Source organism: Paroedura picta, chromosome 13 (assembly GCF_049243985.1).
Source record: "Paroedura picta isolate Pp20150507F chromosome 13, Ppicta_v3.0, whole genome shotgun sequence".
In the NCBI taxonomy this organism is placed as follows: Eukaryota; Metazoa; Chordata; class Lepidosauria; order Squamata; family Gekkonidae; genus Paroedura; species Paroedura picta.
In genome coordinates, this window is record NC_135381.1 from 35,361,612 (window position 1) to 35,384,927 (window position 23,316).

Sequence of the window (23,316 nt, forward strand, 5' to 3'; positions counted from 1 at the left end):
GGGAAGAAAGAATGCCAATTGACTTGCACTGGCTCCGTTTGAAATATATTACAGTAGGAAAAGAGTTGCAAAGAAAACGTGGAGTGGATTTTACATTACGATAAGAGAGACTACCCAGGGCCTGGAAGGACAGGACCCAGAGTGGAATGAATTATAGAATAATAGAGTTGGAAGGGGGCTCATGGGTCATCTAGTCCAACCCCCTGCACCATGCAGGATGCTCACAACCCTATTGCTCATCCACTGTAACCAGCCACCCCCTTGAACCTTCACAGAATCAGCCTCTCTGTCAGATCCAGCCTCTGCTTAAAAATATCCAAAGATGGAGAACCCACCACCTCCCAAGGAAGCCTGTTCCACTGAGAAACCGCTCTAACTGTCAGGAACTTCTTCCAGATGTTTAGATGGAATTTCTTTTGAATTAATTTCATCCCATTCATTCTGGTCTGCCCCTCTGGGGCAAGAGAGAACAATTCTGCTCCATCCTCCATATGGCAGCCTGTTAAATACTTGAAGATGGTTATCAGATCCCCTCTCGGTCATCTCTTCTTTAGGCTAAACAGACCAAGCTCCCCCAACCTTTCTTCATACGTCCTGGTCTCCAAACCTCTCACTGTCTTTGTTGCCCTCCTCTGGTCACACTCCAGTTTGTCTACATCCCTCTTCAACTGGGGTGGCCAAAACTGAACACAGTACTCCAAATGAGGCCGAACCAGAACAGAGTAAAGCGGTACCATCACCTCCCGTTATCTGTACACGATACTCCGTTTGATACAACCCAAAATTCCATTTGCCTTTTTAGCCACTGAGTCACACTGCTGAGTCATGTTCCATGTGTGGTCTACTAAGACTCCTAGATGTCCCTGGAAGTGCCACGGGGGTTCTGGACCTGGACTGACAGGCCCCAAAGTGGAATGACAGCCCTGGGAGTACTGATGTGTTTCAATGGAGCCCATGGAGGCCAACTGGCATTCTTGCCTCCCATTATTTCCAATGGGTCTTTCAGCATCTCCCATTGTTTCCAATGGGCATTCTTGTCATTTGTTTTAATACATCCCCCTCCTCGGGTTTTTGCATCCTTGGGGGGAACACCCATCTTTGCCTCTGAGTCTTACATTTTGTTCTGCTACTCCAGACTAGCACGGCTACCCATCTGAATCTTGACAACACGGTAAGCCGTGTTGGTCTGAAGCCACATAACACATTTTGAGGTCAGTGATACCTTTAAGACCCACACAGTTTAATTCTGGGTATTCGTGTAGACAAAGACTTACATATTTTTTTTTGCATTGACTCTCAAAGAAAGAGGATTCTGAAAGCGGAGGAGGTCATGGATTCCTTCACTGAGACAGTAGAAAAGGGAAAGGCTCCAATAGCACCTTCAAGACTAACAACATTTGCAGCAGGGCCTGAGCTTTCCAGAATCACCGCTCATTTCTTCAGATCTCAGACTCCTGAAAGCTCCTCCCATGCCATAAATCTTGTTAGTCTTAAAGGCATTACCGGGCTCTTGTTCTTATCTGCTACTAAAGGTAAAGGTATCCTCTGTCCAAGCAGCGAGTCATGTCTGACCCTTGGGGTGACGCCCTCTAGCGTTTTCATGGCAGACTCAATACGGGGTGGTTTGCCAGTGCCTTCCCCAGTCATTACCGTTTACCCCCCAGCAAGCTGGGTACTCATTTTACCGACCTCGGAAGGATGGAAGGCTGAGTCGACCTTGAGCCGGCTGTTGGGATCGAACTCCCAGCCTCATGGGCAGAGCTTTCAGACTGTATGTCTGCTGCCTTACCACTCTGCGCCACAAGAGGCTTTTATCTACTCCTACAGATAGACTAACATGGCTACCCATCTCGATTCACAGAGACAGTTGGAGTAAATATTTCATTCATGTTTGAAAGGAAACACTTCTCCCTCTCTCTTTTCCTCACAACTATCCTGTGAGGTAGGTGAGGCTGAGGTTGCATGAAAATGGAGGAGGCGGCCTCTGCACCAGTTGAGAGGATGAGACAACATAGTTTTGTCTGGCAGAGCAGATATAGTTATAGGAATAAGCACGAAAGAATTTCAAAGACCTAAGGTCCAGGAATTATAATTCTGGGGGTATAAGCTTTCATGTGCATGCGCAGGCAACTATACCACCTGAGAAAAGAGCCAATCCAATTTCTCTTTATCTGCTGGATCTTCTGACCTCTCCCATCAATCTGTCATGAGCTGCCACCGCATCCGTTCCACGCCCTTTCACAGGGACTTATACCTGAAGGCCTTGGAACAGGTCTCTCTCTCTTCCTCTCTCCCCTTGTAAAACAGATTATAAACCATTCCTGTATAATGGTGATAAACTGAATGCATCAGGGGAAGCAAGGCCTGACTCACAAAAGGTCATGTTGGAATAAACTCTGTCAAGCTTTCAAGGTGCCATTATGCTTGTTTCCTGTCCCCTGTTGTCTAGTCACCCTGACAATGAGGCCCAGCCATAACACACCGTCCAGCTAAGCCTCCCACCCTGCCGACTAAACAGACCGTATAAGGTTGCTCGGCTTCCGGTCAGGGTCACAAAATGGGCCATGTGGTCAACCCACACGACGCCTGCTCTGAACGGCAACAGGTGGAAGAGGTACTCAGTATGGATTGCCAGCAAGGCCAAGCTGAGATGTCCGACGATTTATTAAGATAAGTTCTATATTCTGTTTTCCTGAATAGAAATGGGCGGCTGTCAATGAAGTAACACAATTAAATAAAAAACCCAAAATGACAAAGCGCTCGATAGAACAATGGGGAGAGGAAAAGAAACAAACCAGAGCAGAACTGAGCAAAAGCCAACTGCAATAGAGCAAGTATTTGCTTGGTACTTCAGTATAAATAGGAATGGTAACAGCAGATGGATCCCCTGGGAAAGCGGACACCGAATGCACAAAGCCACAAGGAAAAAGGGTATTTCATTGGTTCAGATACCAGGCCCCCAATAAACCCTTTGGGCTCCCCTTCTCATATTTTCCAGTCTGTGGCCTTCTTCAAATGTGCCAGGACCCCCAGGGGGGCATATGGTCCCCACGGAGAATGTCTGTTATAGATTCAAGGTGAGCAGGCATGTTGTCAGTCAAAATGTACCCTGTCAGCTGAATGATACAAAGAGAAGCTGAAATGGCCAAGCTGACGATGGCAAAGGTCCTGTAATATTTATGAAGAACTAGCTTCAAAGCCCATTCCTAAGAACGGGCCTTGAAAGGGTCCCCTCCCCTGGCCCGGCAGCTTAAGGTGGCCTTGGGTGGCAGCTCGCAGCCAGATCAAGTGGGGTGGGTGGGGGCTGGTCAGCTTGTCAGCAGGGCTGGGACAGAGCTCCTTAGCAGTCAGCTAGTCAGCTCCTTAGCAGTTCTTAATGAGCAATCAGCAGGCTGGGAGGCTCTTGTCAGCAGGCCCAGCCTAGCATGCCAAGAGGCCTTTGTTAGGAGGCCCTCCACCAGGACCCTAGGATGCTTAGGGCTGATCCTGCGTTGAGCAGGGGGTTGGACTAGATGGCCTGTATGGCCCCTTCCAACTCTATGATTCTATGATTCTATGATCCTATGACCCTCCCCTTACCTGCTGCTGGCTCCAGGCACTGAGGCGTCTGAGAATAAAGAGGCTAGAGTCCAGGGAGGGAGGGCGGGGGCTGCAGGGGCAGGGCCAATCAGGGCAAAGCTGGCTGCACCCTGATTGGCCCTATTCCAACTTGGAGAGCCGGACACGTCCCACCCCCTAGGCTGTTTCAGAAATATATAGAGGAACAACAGTGGATAAGGATGTGCTGGAGTCAAAACGAGACCCAGATTATATTACTTGTTTTCAGCATTGTGATTCATTTTTTTCCAGTGACTCTGCAAGTAATGAATCATCTTTTAATATCTAAAAATCATTTTCACAATTTTTTTACATATCTATATTGATAATAATGAAATAAAATATAGTAACTGCCTACCCGAATACTTTGATTAGACTTGATTCAAATGGGTAGCGATGTTGGTCTGAAGTAGCACAATAAAATCAGACTCCAGTACCACCTTTAAGACCAACAAAGATTTATTCAAGGCGTGAGCTTTTGAGCGCAAGCACTCTTCCTCTGAGGAAGGTGGTATAAACATAAATAAATAGATAAATATTACAGAACCTTTGCCATCATCAGCTTGGCTTTTTCACCTTCTCTTCGAGTAGCTGTGTTGGTCTGAAGCAACCGATCAAATTTTGAGTCCAGCAGCAACTTTAAGACCAGCAAAGTTTAATTCTGGGTATAAGCTTTCATGTGGGCATTACACTTGACATAGAGGGTGGATTTTGGCAAGGGAATACCCTGTTTTCTCATGTATGATGTTATTAATTGCTAGAAAATTTGGCCTTCAAGGGAAAGAAAAAGAAATCATAGATCCTATTTCTTTGTGTGTGCCAAGGACAAAATGAATGTACATGTTTCTCTCGGCTGGGTATTCCAGAACTCTTTCTCGTGTGTGTATATAAGACAAAGTATGTTGAATAGAGTTAGTTCACTCTTAGTTTAGGCCTTTTTTAGCCTAGGTAATTGCGTGAGCGGTCAGTCTATTGTGGGTGGGTGTGTGGCTAGAACCTGAGAAGAGCTCATGAAAGGGTGGTGTCCAAAAAAGGTTGAAAATGGCTGAACTATTTATTTATTATATTTATATACTGTCCTCCTCGAAGGCTCAAGGTCCAGGCAATTTAATTCAGGCAGGGTAGAAGCTTTCTGCTTGACTGGAGCAGAATGGTAAACTGAGAGACATTCAGGGAAGGTCAGGCAAAGGTAACCAGTTCATCTGGCAACTTGATAGTCATTAGATTTTGCAATCAGGAAGACTTTAATTTTGCTGATGAAATTATCTTGATAGACTAAGGTAAGTGCTTAGCTTTGCAAGCTTCTATGACAATCAGTTGTTTCCATGGCTGCCCAAGAGATCCTACCATTGTCTAGCTGTCAAAAGTTCTCATCTAATCTGAAAAGAAAGCCCTTGCACTTACTTTTCTTGAGACTTTCCCAAACAGCAAGCATTAACCTAGGAGTTAAAATGCCAGTTATCAGGTCTCTTTCAACACCTGGATGGAACTTTAAGAGGGCGAATTGGAAATATTTCAGGGAACATCTGGATAGGTGTCTTGAATGGGTAATTGGTATATCCAACAGATGGGAGTTATATCTAAAAACATAAGGTACATTCCTCAAAAATACTGGAAAAATATATTGCAGGCTGCAGTAACCAGAGCAGGAGGCTGTGTCAAAATTACCTCATGTTTGGAGACTGAAGGGGGCCCTAATAGAACAGGTCCAGCAATATAAATATCTTGGTGTTATTGTCCGAGCAACTTTTGCAAGATCTGCCCATGTCAATAACATCTCTTTAAAGGCACAAAAAAGCGCAGGTACAATTAAAAAAAAAAAGACCTCAAAATCTTGGCGAAACACTTACCCTTAAAGAACTAGCCTCTGCTGAGTTCTCTGTCTGCCATTAGTCGCAGATTGCAGGGCAGGAAGGGGGAGTGGTGATCCTGATCCGTGATAAGTTCTCCTTCAAGGCTCTCCCTAAACTGTCAATTCCGGGAATTGAATGTGTTGGCCTTGGGTGGGGCACAACCAAGAGTATGGCCATCTGGCTGGTGTACCGCATGCCCAATACACTTCCAGATGCCCTGCCCGCCTGGATCCAGTCACAGCTAATGCCGTATCATGGTCGGACCACTATGAAGATCCAGCTAAGGTTTCCCTCAGTTGGGCATCTAATAACAGAAGGAGCAGTGCAAAACACGCAGGACACTGAACCTCTAGAGATCAGGCACAGCTACCACATAAATTCTAGTTCCTTAGAAAGAGAATCCTACTTGCCTCCCCCTTCCTTGTAGATTATCAGTGGATTATCAAGGTCTCTGTATAGGGCTTATGGGCTCCATACATCTGAGGAAGTGAGACCTAGCTTATGGAAGCTCATGCTGGAAGGAATCTTAGACTAGTGGCACTTTTTAAGATCAACAAAGCTTAATTCTGGGTACAAGCTTTTATGCGCATGCACACTTCTTTAAATACATTGGACAAAGTGTTTAAATCCAATCTCAGCTGTATTTACCACCCTGTTACTTATGCATCTTGGCAACCAACCCCTCTCCCCTCCATGTGAGGAAGTCTGTTCCAATGTAGCTGAAATAAGTACGCATGCACACAAATGCTTATACCCAGAATTAAACTTTGTTGAGCCTGGAATTATTATAATTAACCTTAAAGGCCCCTGTGGCAGCCATAGACTTCTGTTTTGCTTCAATGGACTAACCTTGGTTTGACATTAGTTTTCAAAGGTCTTACACAGAGAACGATCTTCACCAACACTTAACTGGGTTGTGTACAGTGGTTAGTGTGTTGGACTGGGATTTGAGAGATCCAATCATCAGCCATGGAAGCTTGCTGGGAGATTTTGGGTCAGCCACTCTTCTCTATCTAACTGACAAGGCTGCTGTGGCAAGGATAAAATGGAAGATGGGAGAAAGCTGTAAGAGTCCCTGCTGGGGAGGAACTCGGGTGTAAACAGAAAAGAGCCAAATTACAGGCTCCTCCCACCACGTTGGTTCTTGCTATCAGCCCTCAAAGGGTAAAGAAAATAAACCCCATATTATTTGAAACCTCATTCCCAGTGTTTTAGAACTGGGCTGGTCCAGTATGTCACTGCAGAAGGAAAATGAAGACAGAATCTCTATGTTGTAAAAAAAACTAAAAACAGTGAAAAGTAAAACAGTGAAAAATGTTCTGATTCACAATCTCCCTATTCAGTATGGCCAGGATTCAAGCTGAAGGCCTATTTCTACATGATGGCCTGGTTATGTCATTTAAGAAACAAAAGGTGACCTTTTTCTTTGTCAGCTGATGAGAATTACAGAATAGGGGGAAGACTCAAAATTCATACAGAAAATTCATAAAGAAAATTATGCCGGGGTCCACCAAGTGGCTTCTGCCAGTGGGAAGTAACAGGTGTTAGCCTGACTTTGCAGTGGCATGCGTGTGCAGGGGGGTGGGGGAAGAGATGCAGTCTTTTGTCCTGTTTTATATGCTGGTTAACACCCCCTTTTGCATCTATAAATAGCCCAGCCAGCTGCCAGAAAGTCCTGAACTCAGTGAACCTGCTGAAACATTACCCAGGAAGGCAGAGGAATGGAATGGAATGCATATTTCTCTGAATCTGTGTTAGCTGATGCCAATTTCATGTGTGGGAAACAAGTTCTTCCCTTCCACAAACTAGCAGAACCAGCTGGTGGGATGGTGTATAGAAGGCCCTCAGGTTTGTGATGTGGATACTTCATTTCAGTACAGCCAGGGTTGTGTTGCTCCTGCAGTCAGATACAACCAGAGATTAGTCCTACATGGAGAATTCAGTACCTTGAGAAGTTTTTTTCTAATAGTTCCTCTTTCTTAAAACTGCAGAAATTAAAACTGTACAAATATGACAGGACACAGTGAAATCTTAGGAAGCATAAGGGAAAATATCCAGCTTCCTGGGTCACTGGTAGTCTGCAGAGCCTAGTTTCCATCCATAAACTACAAATAGCAGCAAAGTTTGTAATCTTTGTAGGAATTATTATTCTAACTAGCTTCAAAGCTCGAAGAACAGGCCTTGAAAGGGTCCCCTCCCCTGGCCCCTGGCCAGGCAGCTTAAGGTGGCTTTGGGCGGCAGCCAGATCAAGTGGGGCGGGCTGGGACTGGGCAGCTCATTAGCAGGGCCAAGACAGAGCTCCTTAGCAGTCAGCTAGTCAGCTCCTTAGCAGTCCTTAATGAGCAATCAGCAGGCCAGGAGGCCCTCATTAGGAGGCCCTTCACCACGACCCTTTGCCCAGGGCCTCTCCCCTTACCTGCTGCTGGCTCCAGGCACTGAGGCGTCTGAGAGCAAAGAGGCTAGAGTCCAGGGACAGAGGGCGGGAGCTGCAGGGGCAGGGCAAATCAGGGCAAAGCTAGCTGCACCCTGATTGGCCCTATTCCAACTTGGACAGCCGGACACGTCCCACCCCCTAGGCTGTTTCATAAATATACAGAGGAACAACAATGGATAAAGATTATCTACATCTAGATCTGGGAAGGGTGCTGTCCAAGAGATGGAGCAGCACAAGTTTTGTGCTCTTCCAAGAGATGGACTATTGAACCAACTAGGGAGGGCCCAACTGGAGTATTCTATAAATGCAAAGCAGCAAAAATGGTGAAATAACTCCCTCCCCCAAGTATTGCTTTAGCATGGGAATATGGCGAGGATGGGGGACAGGAATTGCTCCCCTGCACAGCAGCTTTTCAAGCCCATCTTTACTTTTTAAAAAATCTATTTTCTACCACTGGTATAGAGGGAACCTGGATTTGATCAGAAGCATCCTGACCTGAGACCCTGCTGCTTATAAAACCAAACTCTAGTTTGTCCTTGAAGAGACCTCTGCTACATTCCAGCAGGATCAGGTCAGTTACACCTGCACTCACCTTTTTCCACCTCATTAGCACCAGGACCATTTGACACTGTTTCCGATGGAGAGAATCTCTCTTGAAAGCTCCCATCCATCGCATTGTCTCAATTGCAGGGAAGTATGCGGCCACCTCCCAGTCCACCCTATTTGCACCAGGATGCTAATTGGGGATAATTTTTCTCCAGGTAACCTTTTTGTGGCATCTTGTGGATGGCCCTTTTTGTAAGACTTTGGTCGATTGATCTTGGTTCTCTTATTTTGAGCAGCGAAGCATAACCTGCACTGACCTAAATAGCCCGGCGTGCCTGATCTCATGCCATCAGAGACCAGCCCTGGTTAGTATTTGGAAGGGAAAGGCCAGGATCGCTATACAGAGGGGAGCAACGGCAAACCATCAAAGTCCCCATAAATTCACTGTGACTCAACGGCACTTTCTATGACCATCACCGAGCATAACCTACAGGGAAGCCCTGCGTCCAAATGAGACTGCACAACTTGTACTGTTTGTTCAACCAAATTTCAGCAGCTTTTCTGTCATCCCTCGTGATATCTTTTTTAAGCTCACGATCCATGAAAAACATGCCTAAGCTGTAGCTTTACTCATTCCGCTTCTTCTCTCCCTAAGCCCTGAACTGTTTTCTCAACAGCTGCCCTGGAAAAAGAACTGCCTTGAAGTTGGTGAGTCAGGGGATGGGAGAGACCGTTGCACAGCCTAACCTCTGTCACCCACAGCAAGACAGATTGCAGTTTCAGCCACAATTTGATTAGTTTATCTCACACCACTGGAAGAGAGAAAAAGGAAAAGAAGATGAGAAGAAACTGCCCCGGCCAGACCAGGATGCACTTCAGAAGTTTCTAGATGATCATTAAGAGGGATTAAGGGACAACACTCACTGCCCTGTCAGACTCTGCTTGTGAGAAATTGCAACCTAAACACTCCCCCCTCCTTTTTGATACACTTTCCCACTAGCTCTTCAGTCGCCTGACTCTTATCAGTAAGTAACAGATGTCCAGAGAGAAAGGTCATAGTGGTCACTTTGGCTGATGTTGAAGAAAAAGGGCTTTAAAGTTTAGCACTTAGCAACAGCCCAAACAGGTCCTAATAGGAGGGGCTGTTAACTCTAGAAGCATAGAAAAATACAGATGCACTGGGAAACCAATATGGCAATAAAACATCCAAATTGGATTTATATAGAGTAATCTCTCTTCAGTAACTCTTTTATTCTTATTTCACACAAGTCCCGATGTGTTTCGCCTTACAGCTTTTTCAAGGGATGTTTTTTATATTTAAGGACCAACTGCAACTTATTAAGGAATCTCTTGATAAGAATATAAGGTCATACAATAGCTAAACTTAGCTTGTGGCGCTTCAGACGAGAAGACTCTATATAAGTCCAATTTGGATATTTTATCGCCATATTGGTTTCCCAGTGCGTCTGTATTTGTCTATATTTGTTTCTTCACTGGGACCCACCCCTCCCAGTTCATTATTTTTGCTTCTGCATATTTGGGTAATGGCTCAATTGTCTGATACTTTTGCTTATACTGATGCTGATAAAGGTATTTTTGCTAAATTAGCACCATTTGATTTATCTCTGAATGTCATGAATGCAGATTGGAGTATCCTAGAAACCATGAAAAAGAAACGTGTTAGATGGCAACTCCATGCAGTGTGGCTAACTGAATATTAAAAAAATAATAGAGTCCCTAGAGGGCTGAGACTGCAGAAAGCACCTAATCTGTTTAGGGAGCATAAGGACTTTAAAGCTATTTTGAATAAATGTTCAAATGACCTCATGCTCTTAATCACAGAAAAGTCATTGAGCGAAATGTCCGTTTTAGATAGCAACATAGAAAAATGTGTAGAAAAGTTCAAGCATGATTTATCTACGGACGAGTTTAATTTTAAGCTCCTATCTTTGGAGCAAAATGTTAAATCCTTTTTGCAAGAGATTAAGGAATATAAACATAACAAGTTTAATAGAGACCAAAGAGACTATGAAAACTCAAATGTTTATTTCTGGCTATCTGAATCAGGTACTAGGAAAATAACTTAAAAAAGAGTCACATGGCAGGATCAACGGTCTAGTATCTCTGATATAGATTCATTAGGTGACTCTTCCTCTGCAGAGAATTCTTTCAGAATAACTATGCAGTTTAAGCAGCAAAAGAAAAACAAGAACGCATCACAGGTTTCCCCCCAAGGCCAGAGAAGAGGCAGAAAACAAACCTAGTAGTTAATCTCTCCTCCAAACAGTTTAGTGAGGAGGCAATGTTAGCTCTATGAGGTTTCTCCTTTGTACCTACTCCACGATATTATTCCTTTAACACAGTGGTCCCCAAACTTTTTATCACCAGGGACCAGTCAACGCTTGACAATTTTACTGAGGCCAGGGGGTGGGGGTAGTCTTTTGCCGAGGGACGTCGCCGCTGCCTGAGCCCCTGCTCCACTTGCTTTCCCACCGGCGCCCCTGACTTCCCGCCGCCCACTGGGGGGCGCTGCCAGCAGCAGCTGTGCAGTGCCACGCCGAGGGGGAGCCGGAGCCATGGCGGCCGCTGGAGAGCACCAAAGGTGAGCCGGCAGCAGAGTGGCAGGGCAGCCCCCGAGGCAGCAGCCGGGGAGGAGGACAAGGAGGATCAACGGACCAGTACTGATCCCCGAACCGGGGTGTTGGGGACCGCTGCTTTAACACTAGAGTAGAACTTTACAAATTATTTTTAGTTAAACTTAAGGCCTTCTTTAAGGTCACAATTTACTCAGCTCCTTTTCGTTCTCATTCCACTTTCATTCCTACTAGGGAATTCCCTGAAGTAAATGACTTTCAGGGACTAGTACTTAAAGACATAACAGCAGCAGAACAGAACACAATCTCCCTAAAGTACATCAGGATATTAGTATTGGGGAAAGACAATTAATACAATCCTTTAAAGATGACACCGATATTATTGTGAAACCTGCAGATAACGGGGGCGCTATTGTGATTATTAATATAGAAGATTATGGAACAGAAGCTCTGCAGCAACTTGGCAACAGGGAAACCTATAAGGCGTCTGAAGCGCCACAAGCTAAGTTTAGCTATTGTATGACCTTATACTCTATCAAGAGATTCCTTAATAAGTTGAAGTTGGTCCTTAAATATAAAAACCATCCCTTGAAAAAGCTGTAAGGCAAAACGCGTCGGGACTTGTGTGAAATAAGAATAAAAGAATTACTGAAGAGAGACGACTCTATACAAGTCCAATTTGGATATTTTATTGCCATATTGGTTTCCCAGTGCGTCTGTATTTTTCTATATTTGTTTCTTCACTGGGACCCACCCCTCCCAGTTCATTATTTTAACTCTAGAAGCATGACATGCTTCTTTTCATCTCTTTGCCCATATGTAACTGTTTCTGCGGCTGTGTAAGTTCCACCATTCTATAAGTACAACATAAACATGAGGTTTGATACAGGGCATGCAACCCAGCATTCTGGAAAAACGAAAAGCAAATGTCAGACTCCTCTTCTGCATATCCAGTGTGTCTCCATTCTGGTTCTACATGTAGAGCATTTCCTTGTAGCAGCTGTTCTGTGCACAATGGATAAGCCTACCAACTAATGGAGATGTTTCCTGCCTATACAGAAGCCTGACCTGGGGTGCTGTTGTAACAGGTACTAGCCAATATATCCTTATCACAATGACATCAAAATGAGCAGTTTGCCCCCCCCCCAAAGTGAACATGGGGGTCACATTTCCAAGTCTCAAAGGTATTATCTGTACTGAGCATTGTAGCGTTAGAAGGGCAGACATGCTTTGCTTCTAACTTGATTTCCACTAACCAGATCCCCTCATTCTTTCCTTAATACTGAGGTTCAGAAAGCTCCTTAAAAAAAAGAAAACGTTAGTTCAGCTGTGCCTTGCATGACATGAGGTTAGATTTTCTTAGAAGGAAAAGTCTTCAAAAATGATCTAATTGAGCAATTAAGTTTCAAACAGTTATGGGGGGAAACGACAGCACTGCTTATAAAGTGTTGGCTGGAGATTTTAAGTGCCATAAAAAAGAAAAGAAATCCAAGAGACATAAAGCTGCAAGGGCAGGGCGGAGGTCTGCAGGAATAATTCCCCAGCTGGACATTCAAGAGGTGTTGCAGCTCTGAAATCCTCTCTTCACTTTGACTTTATTTAGCTTAAAAGACAGAGCACAAACACAACTACTGCTACACAAGCATCAGTTGATCCAATTTTAAAGAGGCTTAACAGGGACAAAGATCCTTGGAGGAAGCAAATACAAAAGGATCTCTGTACTAGTCCGCAACAAGTCCAGATTAGTCTGTTGTTACAGGGTGTGTACTGAAGTCAGAACAACTGCCCCTTCCTCTGACAGGTGCATGAAGGATACAGGAGAGTCCCTCATCTGCAAAAGACAAGTTTGCTCGACTGCAAAGGCTGCTCTAGGAGGCCAATCTTTCCTTGGACATGATTGTGTGGGTGCCCTGGGTCCTTCCCATTTTGTGGCAGTATTTGCTACAAGATGGAGAGAAGGAGGAGAAGCGTGGCAAGACAGAACCCAGGCAGGATTTGGAACCCATCGTCTTGTTCGGCTTCCTAAGCCGCGAGGATAATTGTTCTTATGACTACAGGGTAGACAGTTCTTCCAGCAGCTCTTCTTTTTCCCGTTGCAGTTCCTGCATCCTCTGCTTGTTCTGCTCCAGGCGGTCCTCCAGCCACTGAAGCAGGGGGCCACTGATGGCAGACATCTGGCTGCAGAGGTTCTTTGTGAACACTGGAAAGGGAGGGAATAGTCAACAGTCAGAGAGATTAGGCAGGTGACAATCCTGGAAAGAGCCTTTTGGGTTGTGACTCCCAACACTCAGGATCTTTCTACCTAGGGAAACTTGTCTTGTTTCCTTCTGTTGCCCTCTTTTGACAGCAGGTAAACATTTTTTGTTTCAATATTCCTTCCTGCCCTATGTTTTAATTGCTCTTTTTAATGTTTTGTATATATTTTAGCTTTGCTCTTTATTATTATAAGGATGAGCTTCCTGTTACTTTCAATGGTTTCTAAGATGTGAGTTTATTATGTACTTGCCAGAAAGCCCATTGCATAGGGGAATGCAATAGGCGCTAGAGGAGGGCGTGAACTGGCGTGGTGCCTACAGGGGCTGGGCACTTCTGGAGGGAAGGCGCCTCGAGGTGTGGGCTCCCGTCCAGCGGCAGCAGCAAGCCACGCTGACAGCAGGCAGCTCAGGGCTCCAGGAGGGTGGCTGCTGTGGGGCCGAGCAGTGCTCATGGTGGCTGGCTTGGTTGCATGGTGGCCGCCTTGAGGCCGGGCCTGGCATCCTGTGGGGGCAGCAGGGCTGAGCAGCGCTCCTGGCGGTTAACTCAGCATCTCAGGAGGTCAGGCACTGGCCTCCCGTCCTGCAGTCACAGCTGGGCTGAGCAGAGAGTGGGCCAGGGCATCACAGTTCTTCTCGCCTCAGTGCCCAGGTGCGAACGCTCCTAGAAGGCTGCAGGGGCGAGGCTCCTGGAACGCTGCATGGCCACCTTGTGGGGGCCAGCCCTCTAGGGGCTGGTCCAATCAGGATGCACCCAGCTTTGCTGGCTGCATCCTGATTAGCCTGTGGAACGTGTCCAGCCGGAAACAGGTACCAGACACAGGAAAGAGAATCCGGACACAGGCCGGACATGCTCTGCCCAGGAGGGCACAAATATGAGAGCCACCAGGTGGTAAGGATGTTTTGTCAGTTGCTTTGGTGGTCCTTTATGAAGGTAGAAAGGTGGCATTTAAATTTTGGAAAATAAACAGGAAGATGAACCTTCTCTGTCTGGACAGTTTTCAGCATTCCTGCAAGAGCAGCCCTGCACACTGGTATCCTTGCCATGAGCAACCAAAAGCCTAATTCTAAGGCTTTATGGATACCCTGTTTTTCTCCCCAGAGGGGACTCAAAGGGAGCTTACATAGCTCTCCACTTCTCCATTTTATTCCTCACAATAACCTTGTGACATAAGTTAGGCTAAGAGTGTGTGATTGGTCTAAGTTCACTTGGCTAGCCTCCATGGCAAAGTGGGGAACTGAATCTCCCAGATCCTAGTCTGACACTCTAACCACATTTGAACTTAGATGTGGCTAACTCTGAACAGAATGGCAGGCAGGCCCGGTCCATAGCACTGGGACAGACACAGCAAAGAGGAAGGAGAGGGGAACAACCCTCTCCCCATCTGGCTGTACAGGAGAGATGCCAGTGGAACAAAGATCCTGTTTTACCAATTTACATAGCTAATGTATCACAAGCCTAGCTGTTCCAAGAGTACTGTGGCAAAAACTGCTGAAAGAGAAGGACACTGCAATGTCTCTTAGTTTCAGAGGGGCTTTGACAGACTTTAGATAGATGGCCCAGGACTCCAACATTCTGCTGCATCTCATTGCAAGCCCCTTAGATCTGTGCACTGATACTCCCAGGGAATCTTTCTCCCTTCCTGCTTCTTTTGCAGCCCTCTCTCATGCACACCACCAGAATCCATCTTTGGCAACATGGGAGCAGGCAGGGATTCCTATACCTCTCTGCCTCCGAGAAAGTTAGACTAGATTAGGACTTTCTATCACTCTGCTTTCCTATATAGAAATAATAAACACCTTATATTACTTTGAAATGACTAAAGAAATTTCAGCTTGTTATTGTTTTCTTGCTTGCATGCACAAAGAGTACATGGCTACTTCTGCTGCTGCTTAAGCCATTAGTGTGCTCTGCTAACCTTTGGGAATGTAGCCCAGGGAGCAAGGAGTCATGTGCACCTGAAAGACCATCAAATCATCCCAAGGAACAGGAAACACTGACTCCTGTATTGGAAAGTGAAGTTATACACACCTTGGATTTGTTGGCAGGAAGGGGGCAGACAAAATCAAGACGCACTCAAGAAGGGCAATGCCTTTCCACTGGATACTTCCCACTACTCAAGGAAAAGGCTTACATACAATCCGATAACTGACTGTAGGTGGGCAATAACCTTTGAGTCTCAGTAGGGTTCAGAAACTTGATTAATTGGCATGGATCAGAAGATGTCACATCTTTTTTCTTCACCTGGAAGTCCTTACCTGAGCCATTGTGGATCTTGGTTATCGAATCTAGATGAGTAAGACTAAACAAAGAGAGCAGACACCTGTGAGAGGGCAGCAATCAACTACACCACCTGACAAAAAAGCCAATCCAATTTCTCCTTATCTGCTGGATCCTCTGACCTCTCCCATCAATCTGTCATGAGCTGCCACCACATCCGTTCCACGCCCTTTCACAGGGACTTATACCTGAAGGCCTTGGAACAGGTTTCTCTCACTTCCTTCCTCCCTCCCTCCCCTTATAAAACATATAAAACATTCCTGTATAATGGTGATAAACTGAATGCATTTGGGGAAGCAAGGTCTGGCTCACAAAAGGTTATGTTGGAATAAACTCTTGTCAAGCTTTCAAGTTCCCTTTATGCTTGTTTCCTGTCCCCTGTTGTCTAGTCACCCTGACAATGAGGCCCAGCTAAGCCTCCCACCCTGCCAATTAAACAGACCGTATAAGGTTGCTCGGCTTCCGGTCAGGGTCACAAAATGGGCCATGTGGTCAACCCACACTACGATCTAAACTCCATGGGCAAGTTCAGAAAGCAGGAAGGAATTGTGCCTGATCTCATTTTACCTATGGATTTTTCTGTAGGCGTCTTGCTCCTCTTGACACAAGATCTTGGGCAGCTCCACAGCTGATTCCAGGCACACTTTCCCAATGGTATTGTGAGGGACGACATGAATAGGAATTTCTATCCTCTCATACCTACAACAAAAACACATCCAAGTATAGTGTAAACTTTTAGACTTTCTAAAGGTATAAATAAATGTTTAGACATATTAGCTCCAATGTAAAATCTATTAAAATAGTAATATATAATGGTAGAAGACTAAAACACTCACTCTGAACTCTTTTGCGCCTGAATGGACTGGAAACACGTGTACAGAATCCGGCCTGTCTGAACAAATCACCAGATACAAGTTAATTTTAGAAAACCTACCAGAACATTTTTCTAGAGGAAAATTTTCTCATTTTAGAAAACCCACCAGAACATGCTAATTCACCAGGATTCCCTCCCCCAACCACACAAAGTGTCATACATCAACACTTTCCACATTCCTGACACTCTGGGGAGGGTGGTATATAAATATAATAATATAATAATAAAATAATAATAATTCAAGAGTCCTGAAGAAGGTAGCAAGCAGGAAATTTACAGACAGACAGACACAGAGAAAGAAAGAGAAAGACAGACAGAAACAGAGAAAGAGAGAGAGACAGAGAAAGAGAGAGAGTTCGTTCTCAGCAGCAGTTTAATTTTAAGGCTTATCTAAAATTCCCAAGAACAAAACCCTATGGCAAATATTTGCTACAGAAGATGTTTAGTAAAAAAAAACAACAGCAAGAACACAGCAGTCTTTGCCTTTTCTTAATGTTTTATGTAAACCGCCCAGAACCGTAGGGAAGGGCGGGATAAAAATATTAATAAATAAAATTAAATTAAAAAATAATTAAGTTATAACCCCTGAGGCCAGCCTCCATTAGCAATACCTGTGCTTGCCAAACCCCAAGAGGCAGGGGTTCTGTTTCTCCAGATATGCTCAATAACGTAGCTTATGCACCCTGCCATGCACACTCACAGCCTCCAACAGTATTCTGCACTTCATGAACACTCCCGGTTTTAAATCATACTAAAACCCAGAGCTCTACAGCTAATTTACACAACCTGTTTCAAGTTTCCCCAGAGAATCTGGATTTGGGGGCTATGAAGCATCATGCATGAAGTCACTGAATAATGTAGTGAATCAAAATCATCATTCTTTACGAAAGTCTTTAGTATTACGGCTAAAGCTCCATGTGATCGGATGACCTTCTTCATGTCTTTTTAATGTCATTAAGGAAATATGGTTCTAGTCAGCACTTGTGAAATTTTAGGCAGCTTCCCTTGCTTCATCTAGTGTGTATATATATTATACTGTTTTAGTCATTGTTCTCTAATTTTGTAACTCAGCTTTGCTGCATTGTTTTACTTTACATGTTATACTTTGCTGTGGTGTTCTCTTGTAATCCAGATTACTGCACTGCTGGTTCTGCATATTAAACTGTTTTTACAGCACTGGTTTTACATTGCAATCTGCCTTAAGTCTCAGCAGGAAGGTAGATTATGAGCAAAGTAAATAAATAGATGTCTCTGCCGAAAACACAGTCACAGACTAAACCAGTAGCTGTAGGAGAGCAAAAAAAAAAAAAAAAAAAAACCATTCAGGAGACATAGATCCCTCTCAGTCTCTAATATTGGGAGCTTCTGGGGACTCAGAATATGTTGAGGTCACAAACACAACAGCCACAGGTATTAAATCAATATATTTATTTACTTTTAGAGTTTTATACCGCCTCTTTCAAGGTTACTGACTCAGGGCGTTTCACAACCACTATATAAAATTACAATTAGAAAACCTGTTAAAAACAGATAAAATTTTCCATAATCAGTTCAATGCACAGCTTCTGGTCTCTACAATTTTAAGCACAGAGGAACACTAAGATGGGGACAGATAGTGAGATGCCTGTTCCCCTTATCTAGTAAAAGGGGGGTAAGATACCCTTTATTTGTGAACTACTTGCCTTCGTGTTTTTATCTTCAATAAAACATGAGAAGATGAGGCCCACAAAGCCTTGGTCCATCATCTGGTACATAGCTTGAGTGCGAACATCTGGAGACATAATGATTAAAAAACAAAGTCAAGACTTCTCAGATCCCTGCTCCAGAAGCAGGTGCATGATCATCAGCCCTGGATGCTCAAGCCAGGCAGGTGACTGTTTCTGCTCTAGGGTTCGGCCTTGGATTTGAATCTGCACAGGGTAGCTTTTCATCCAGTTCTCCACTCAAATTCCCCCTTTGGGGCACAGTCCTGATTTGCCCCCTCACTTGCCCCATAGTAAAAGAATCCTCCGAAATCCGGTTTTCACTTCTTGAACTGGGGGCTAAACTGGATCTGGACAATGCAAAAACATGGACATTCAGGCTTTTCCGGTTCATGTGCAACATTGCCCCCCACTTCCATTGGCAACCCCCTAACATCCCTCACCCTTAAAAAAAATGGATCGTGTTACTTCCACCGATGTCAGCCTGAGGCTCCAGGCAGCGAATGGGGTGGGGGAGCCGAGTTGGCCAGCAGGATGATGTTCCAGCTAGCTGGCGAGGCTCGACTTCAGAGCAGTGGTCCGCAACCTTTTACAGGCTGCAGACCAGCGGCAGCAGGGAGGGCGATTGCCGGGCCGCGCATGCACAGCCAAAAACGAGCATGTGTGGCACTTCCGCGCATGAGCGTGTGCGCAAAGGCACTGCGCATGCGCGTTTTCGGCCACACATGCGCATTGCGTCTGCGCGGCCCTGCTTCCCTCTCCCCCCCTCCCACAGTAAGAAGCTTGCCGGGCCACAAGCTTGCGGGGGAGGGCGGGGGGGAGAGGCAGCCGCGGCCTGGTGGTTGGGGATCACCGCTTTAGAGCACTCCTCCCTGCCCCAGTTACTGCCTGGAGCTTTCAGGTTGGCAAAGAGGAAGTGTGCTGTGCAGGTGAGCCTCAGTGGCAATCTGGAGCAAGACACCATACTGCTTGTTGGCAATGCCATGGTGAACTTGGTAATCTGAGGGGGGGAAAGGCTACCAAGAAGTTTCTACTTCCCGTCCCTTGGCTTCAGTATGGAAACAAATCTAGGGGCTCAGATCAGGAGCAAACATAGGGAAACTTGAGGCGAATGCCCCCAATGAGGACCTTGAAATCAGTCTGGGGTGAGATCTCGAACTTTAAAACCAGGAATCATTGTGAAAGGACAGCTGAATGAGTCCTCAGTGTAGAAACAGTTAGGGAGAGGTTATATTTGTATCTCCTTTTTCTGCTGAAGTAGCGCCTCCTAAAATATGGCATTCAGCAATGGGAGTATTGGCATGCAAACTCCCTATCCAAGGGAGTCGCAATGCTGCTTATAATTGCCTTCCCCTTTTCTTCCTACAACAGACACCCTGCGAGGTAGGTGGGGCTGAGACCTCTCACAGAACTGCTGTGAGAACAGCTCTAACAGGACTGTGGCTAGTCTAAGGCCACCCAGCTGGCTGCATCTGAAGGAGTGGAGAATCAAGTCTGGTTTCCCAGATTAAAAAACACTACTTTTAACCACCACACCAAGCTGACTCTCTTTAAAAATGCAATATTAGCACAACATATAGTTAACGAGCTGCTCTGAAAAATTTGCAGATCAACTGTGGCAAATTCTGGAAGAATTTCAAGGCTGACATGCTTGAGATTGTGGCTTATATATTTCCTGCCCAGAAATTTCTTACCTACATGTGATGGCCAGACAGTTATATGAGGATGAGAATGATACCAACCCACAACTCTCATAGGCCGGCCTGTTAACTCAGCCAATCTGTGTGCTAGTCAAGGTTTCTCCAAGACACAGAAACACATGCAAAGGGAGAAAACTGAAACAGGAATGCTTTTCCATGGAGGTGTTAGGACACTTTAAAGGTAAAAGAAAGGAAATTGCTTGCCAAAGCTAGGGAACTAATGAAGCATATTTCTTCATACACTAATAATTTAGCGTACCCTTGCACAATGGCTTCGGTAACATACACTGCTTAGTTTTTTTCCATCTAGCCAAATTCATAAGCACATAGAAGCCATGCTTTTAAAGTTTCTACAAATATTGCAAAAGGATGTAAGTAGGGAATCATCTATAGGAAGTTTATTCTTCAACCTCTCTCCTTCTCCCCAATATCTGTCAAAGGATATCTCCGCTTCTGTTGAAGCTGCTGAAAGTTGCTCAGGAGAAATTTCTACACGATCTTTTCTTTTGTCTGACCGACGTAGAATGATCACAGAGTGGATATGAACTATTCGGCTGGTGTCAATCTGGAATAAATCAGGAAGGAGAAGTTATTCAAGACCAAATTTGGAGCAGTGAACCTGATAATTTCAAAAGCTACAGAACAAAAGTCCTCCGTGAATATGTACCAGAAGACAAAATTCTACATTTGGCATTTGAACCATGTTATTATTCATTATTCAACAGATGGTTGGTCTGTTAAATCGGTGGTCCCCAACTGCCGGGCCGCAGCTCCCTGCCTCTGCAGGCCACACTGGGCGGGGCATGCGCATTCGTAGCACTCCCGCGCATGCGCGTTTGTGCCATGCACAGCCGCAAACGCGCATTCATGGCACTCCCCGCGCATGCACGTTTGCGGCAGCGCATAGCGCAAACAAGCATGCGCGGCCGGCCGATCGCCCTCCCCACCGCCAGTCCGCAGCCTAGAAAAGGTTGCGGACCACAGTGTTAGATAGTTATTCTCTATTATTATCGCTGTATTTTACTTGACACAAAACTGAGTTCGATGTATTGTTCTCTATGTTCCATGTGAACTGCCCTGAGGGGAGAGTGGTATACAAATGCAATCGATCCTGGTTGTGAAACTCCTGGAGAATTGGGGATGAAGCCTAGGAAGGTCAGGGGCCTCAGTGGGATAAAATGCCACAGAGTCCCTCCTCCAAAGCATCCATTTTCTCCAGGGAAACAAATATCTGCAGTCTGAGATGAGCTGTAATTCTGGGGGGTCCCCTGGGCCCACCTGGAGGTTAATATGTAATAATATGGGATGGGCTTGAAGCTCCAGCAGTGACCCAGACTGTGAGAACTGCAGCATCACACTCATGTCCTTGTTTTTGTTGGTGACATATTGGAAGGGATACTGGCACAGAAAAATATCTGAGCCTGGTTGGAGCAGTGCTGTAACAACAACAACAACAAAAGCATCTCAACAGTGAAAAGACAAGCCTTTGAGCAACGCTCAACTCTAGGCCATTTCCACCCTACCCCACCCCCATAAAAACAGGGGGAAGAAAAAGCCTCCAAATGCCACAATCCACCACTTGGGAGCAATGCCCATTGAACCCAGTGGGGTTTAACACCGAGGGGAGCAGCTGCGCCCTGTTGAATGCCTGCCTGATACACAACGGAAAGGAGCCTAGCCAGAAAGGGAACTCCTCCACCAGGCATTTGGCCAAGGCCAGGCACAATCAGTCAACAACATCAGCAGGGCCCCTGCCCCCCTTTCCCTCCCCCCACCCCCCAGAAATCCACCAAGACTCCAGGACCTGTTGTATTACTACTGTTTAATGTTATACGGTTACCCTGTTACTATCAGTTAATAAAGAGCCTCTTGTGGCGCAGAGTGGTAAGGCAGCTGTCTGAAAGCTTTGCCCATGAGGCTGGGAGTTCAATCCCAGCAGCCGGCTCAAGGTTGACTCAGCCTGCCATCCTTCCGAGATCGGTAAAATGAGTACCCAGCTTGCTGAGGGGTAAACAGTAATGACTGGGGAAGGCACTGGCAAACCACCCCATATTGAGTCTGCCATGAAAACGCTAGAGGGCGTCACCCCAAGGGTCAGACATGACTCGGTGCTTGCACAGGGGATACCTTTACCTTTTACCTTTATCAGTTAATAATATTAATGTTATATCAGTGTTACGGTTAATTATGTGTAAGGTTCCCTGTATAGTTTTTCAGTTCTATGCAAACCGCCCTGAGCCTTCGGGGAGGGCGGTATATAAATGTGAATAAATAAATAAAAGAATACAAGGGAAGGAAATCCACCCCCCCACCCCCGTTAGTGCTCGACAGAGGCAGCCTGCAGGCGACGAGACTGTAAAAGAGACGCAGCTCTCGGTGGCTCCTCTCCTCTCCGCCCCCTTCCCTTCCCTTCCCTTCCTCCTACCTCTCCAATGCAAAGCCCCATGACCTCTTCCTTCTCGGTGCTCAGCGCGTGGCTCAGGCACACCAGGAAGGCGTCGGCCTCCAGGTGAGCGGCCTGCACCGCCATCGCGGGCTGCTTCGCCGTCGAGGAGACGAGAAGGACCCCAAATGCACCGCCGGCTTTCAGCTCCGCCCGAGGCCGCCACCTCCTTCCCTCCCTCCCCGGCCTGCGTCGCCCGGACAACGGCGACTTCCGGTCCGTTCCCGGAAGTGCCCGGCCAGCCCCGGAGCGCAGCGTTCCTGGGTTCCGCCAGTGCCGCTGGGCCAGGTCGGTTCCGCCCGGGGGCGAGTGGGTTCGGAGGAGCTGTGCGTGCCCGGAGGGAGGGCGGGAGGGGGCAGGGGTCGCTGGGGACAGGGCCGGGGGGCTCTTCCTGGGCGTCCCACCCGCGCTTGGCTCTTAGACAGGGTAGGGGGCGTGGCTCGGGTGGGAAGGGGATCTCGTGCGCGGGAAATGGGGGCTGCCCCGTGGTGGGGAATGGGCTTCGTCTGTTGCCATGGCGACTCTCTCCCGAGGCGGAGGGGAAGCGGGCCCAGGGCCTTCGGGTGGTGATGGTGGTGGATTTCCTTCCCTTCCTGGCTAGGCTCCTCTCCGTTGCGTATCAGGCAGGCATTCAACAGGGCACAGCTGCCCCCCTCGCTGTTAGGAAACGTTTCAGTTGCTGCGTTTATTCCCGGCACCATTGCTGTGAAGCCCCCGGGGGTTGGGGAAGGGTGAGCCTAAACAGCAGCTGGCAACCCAGAGCCAATGGGATGAAATTAATGCAAAAGAAATTCTGTCTAAACATCAGGAAGAAGTTCCTGACAGTTAGAGTGGTTTCTCAGTGGAACAGGCTTCCTCGGGAGGTGGTGGGTTCTCCATCTTTGGAAATTTTTAAGCAGAGGCTGGAGAGCCATCTGACGGAGAGGCTGATTCTGTGAAGGCTCAAGGGGGTGGCAGGTGGTAGGTGACAGTGGATGAGCGAGAGGGTTGTGAGTGTCCTGCATTGTGTGGGGGTTGGACTAGATTACCCAAGAGGTCC

The 23,316-nt window shown here is 46.3% G+C and overlaps 1 protein-coding gene across 1 annotated transcript; it reads right to left on the reverse strand.

Moving 5' to 3' along the window:
• Positions 1–12,600: 12,600 nt before the first annotated feature.
• Positions 12,601–22,488, reverse strand: BRCC3 (BRCA1/BRCA2-containing complex subunit 3). Its single transcript, XM_077307327.1, has 8 exons — positions 22,260–22,488; positions 20,279–20,399; positions 19,829–19,915; positions 18,114–18,202; positions 16,394–16,449; positions 16,125–16,256; positions 15,536–15,579; positions 12,601–13,224 (listed from the first exon to the last, which is right to left on the reverse strand). Exons 1-8 carry the CDS (start codon positions 22,362–22,364, stop codon positions 13,076–13,078), a joined length of 783 nt encoding a protein of 260 aa, XP_077163442.1. The 5' UTR covers positions 22,365–22,488; the 3' UTR covers positions 12,601–13,075.
• Between the last annotated feature and the right edge of the window lie 828 nt (positions 22,489–23,316).

What these genes read in the sequence shown, in the direction of transcription:
- BRCC3 (XM_077307327.1), bottom strand. Translation starts at nt 22,364, where the DNA reads ATGGCGGTGCAGGCCGCTCACCTGGAGGCCGACGCCTTCCTGGTGTGC. An exon ending in CAGGCGCAAAAGAGTTCAGA is followed by an intron (nt 16,257 to 16,393) that starts GTGAGTGTTTTA and finishes TTTTTGTTGTAG; the next exon opens with GTATGAGAGGATAGAAATTC. An exon ending in CAAGATCCACAATGGCTCAG is followed by an intron (nt 13,225 to 15,535) that starts GTAAGGACTTCC and finishes CTCCCTTTCCAG; the next exon opens with TGTTCACAAAGAACCTCTGC.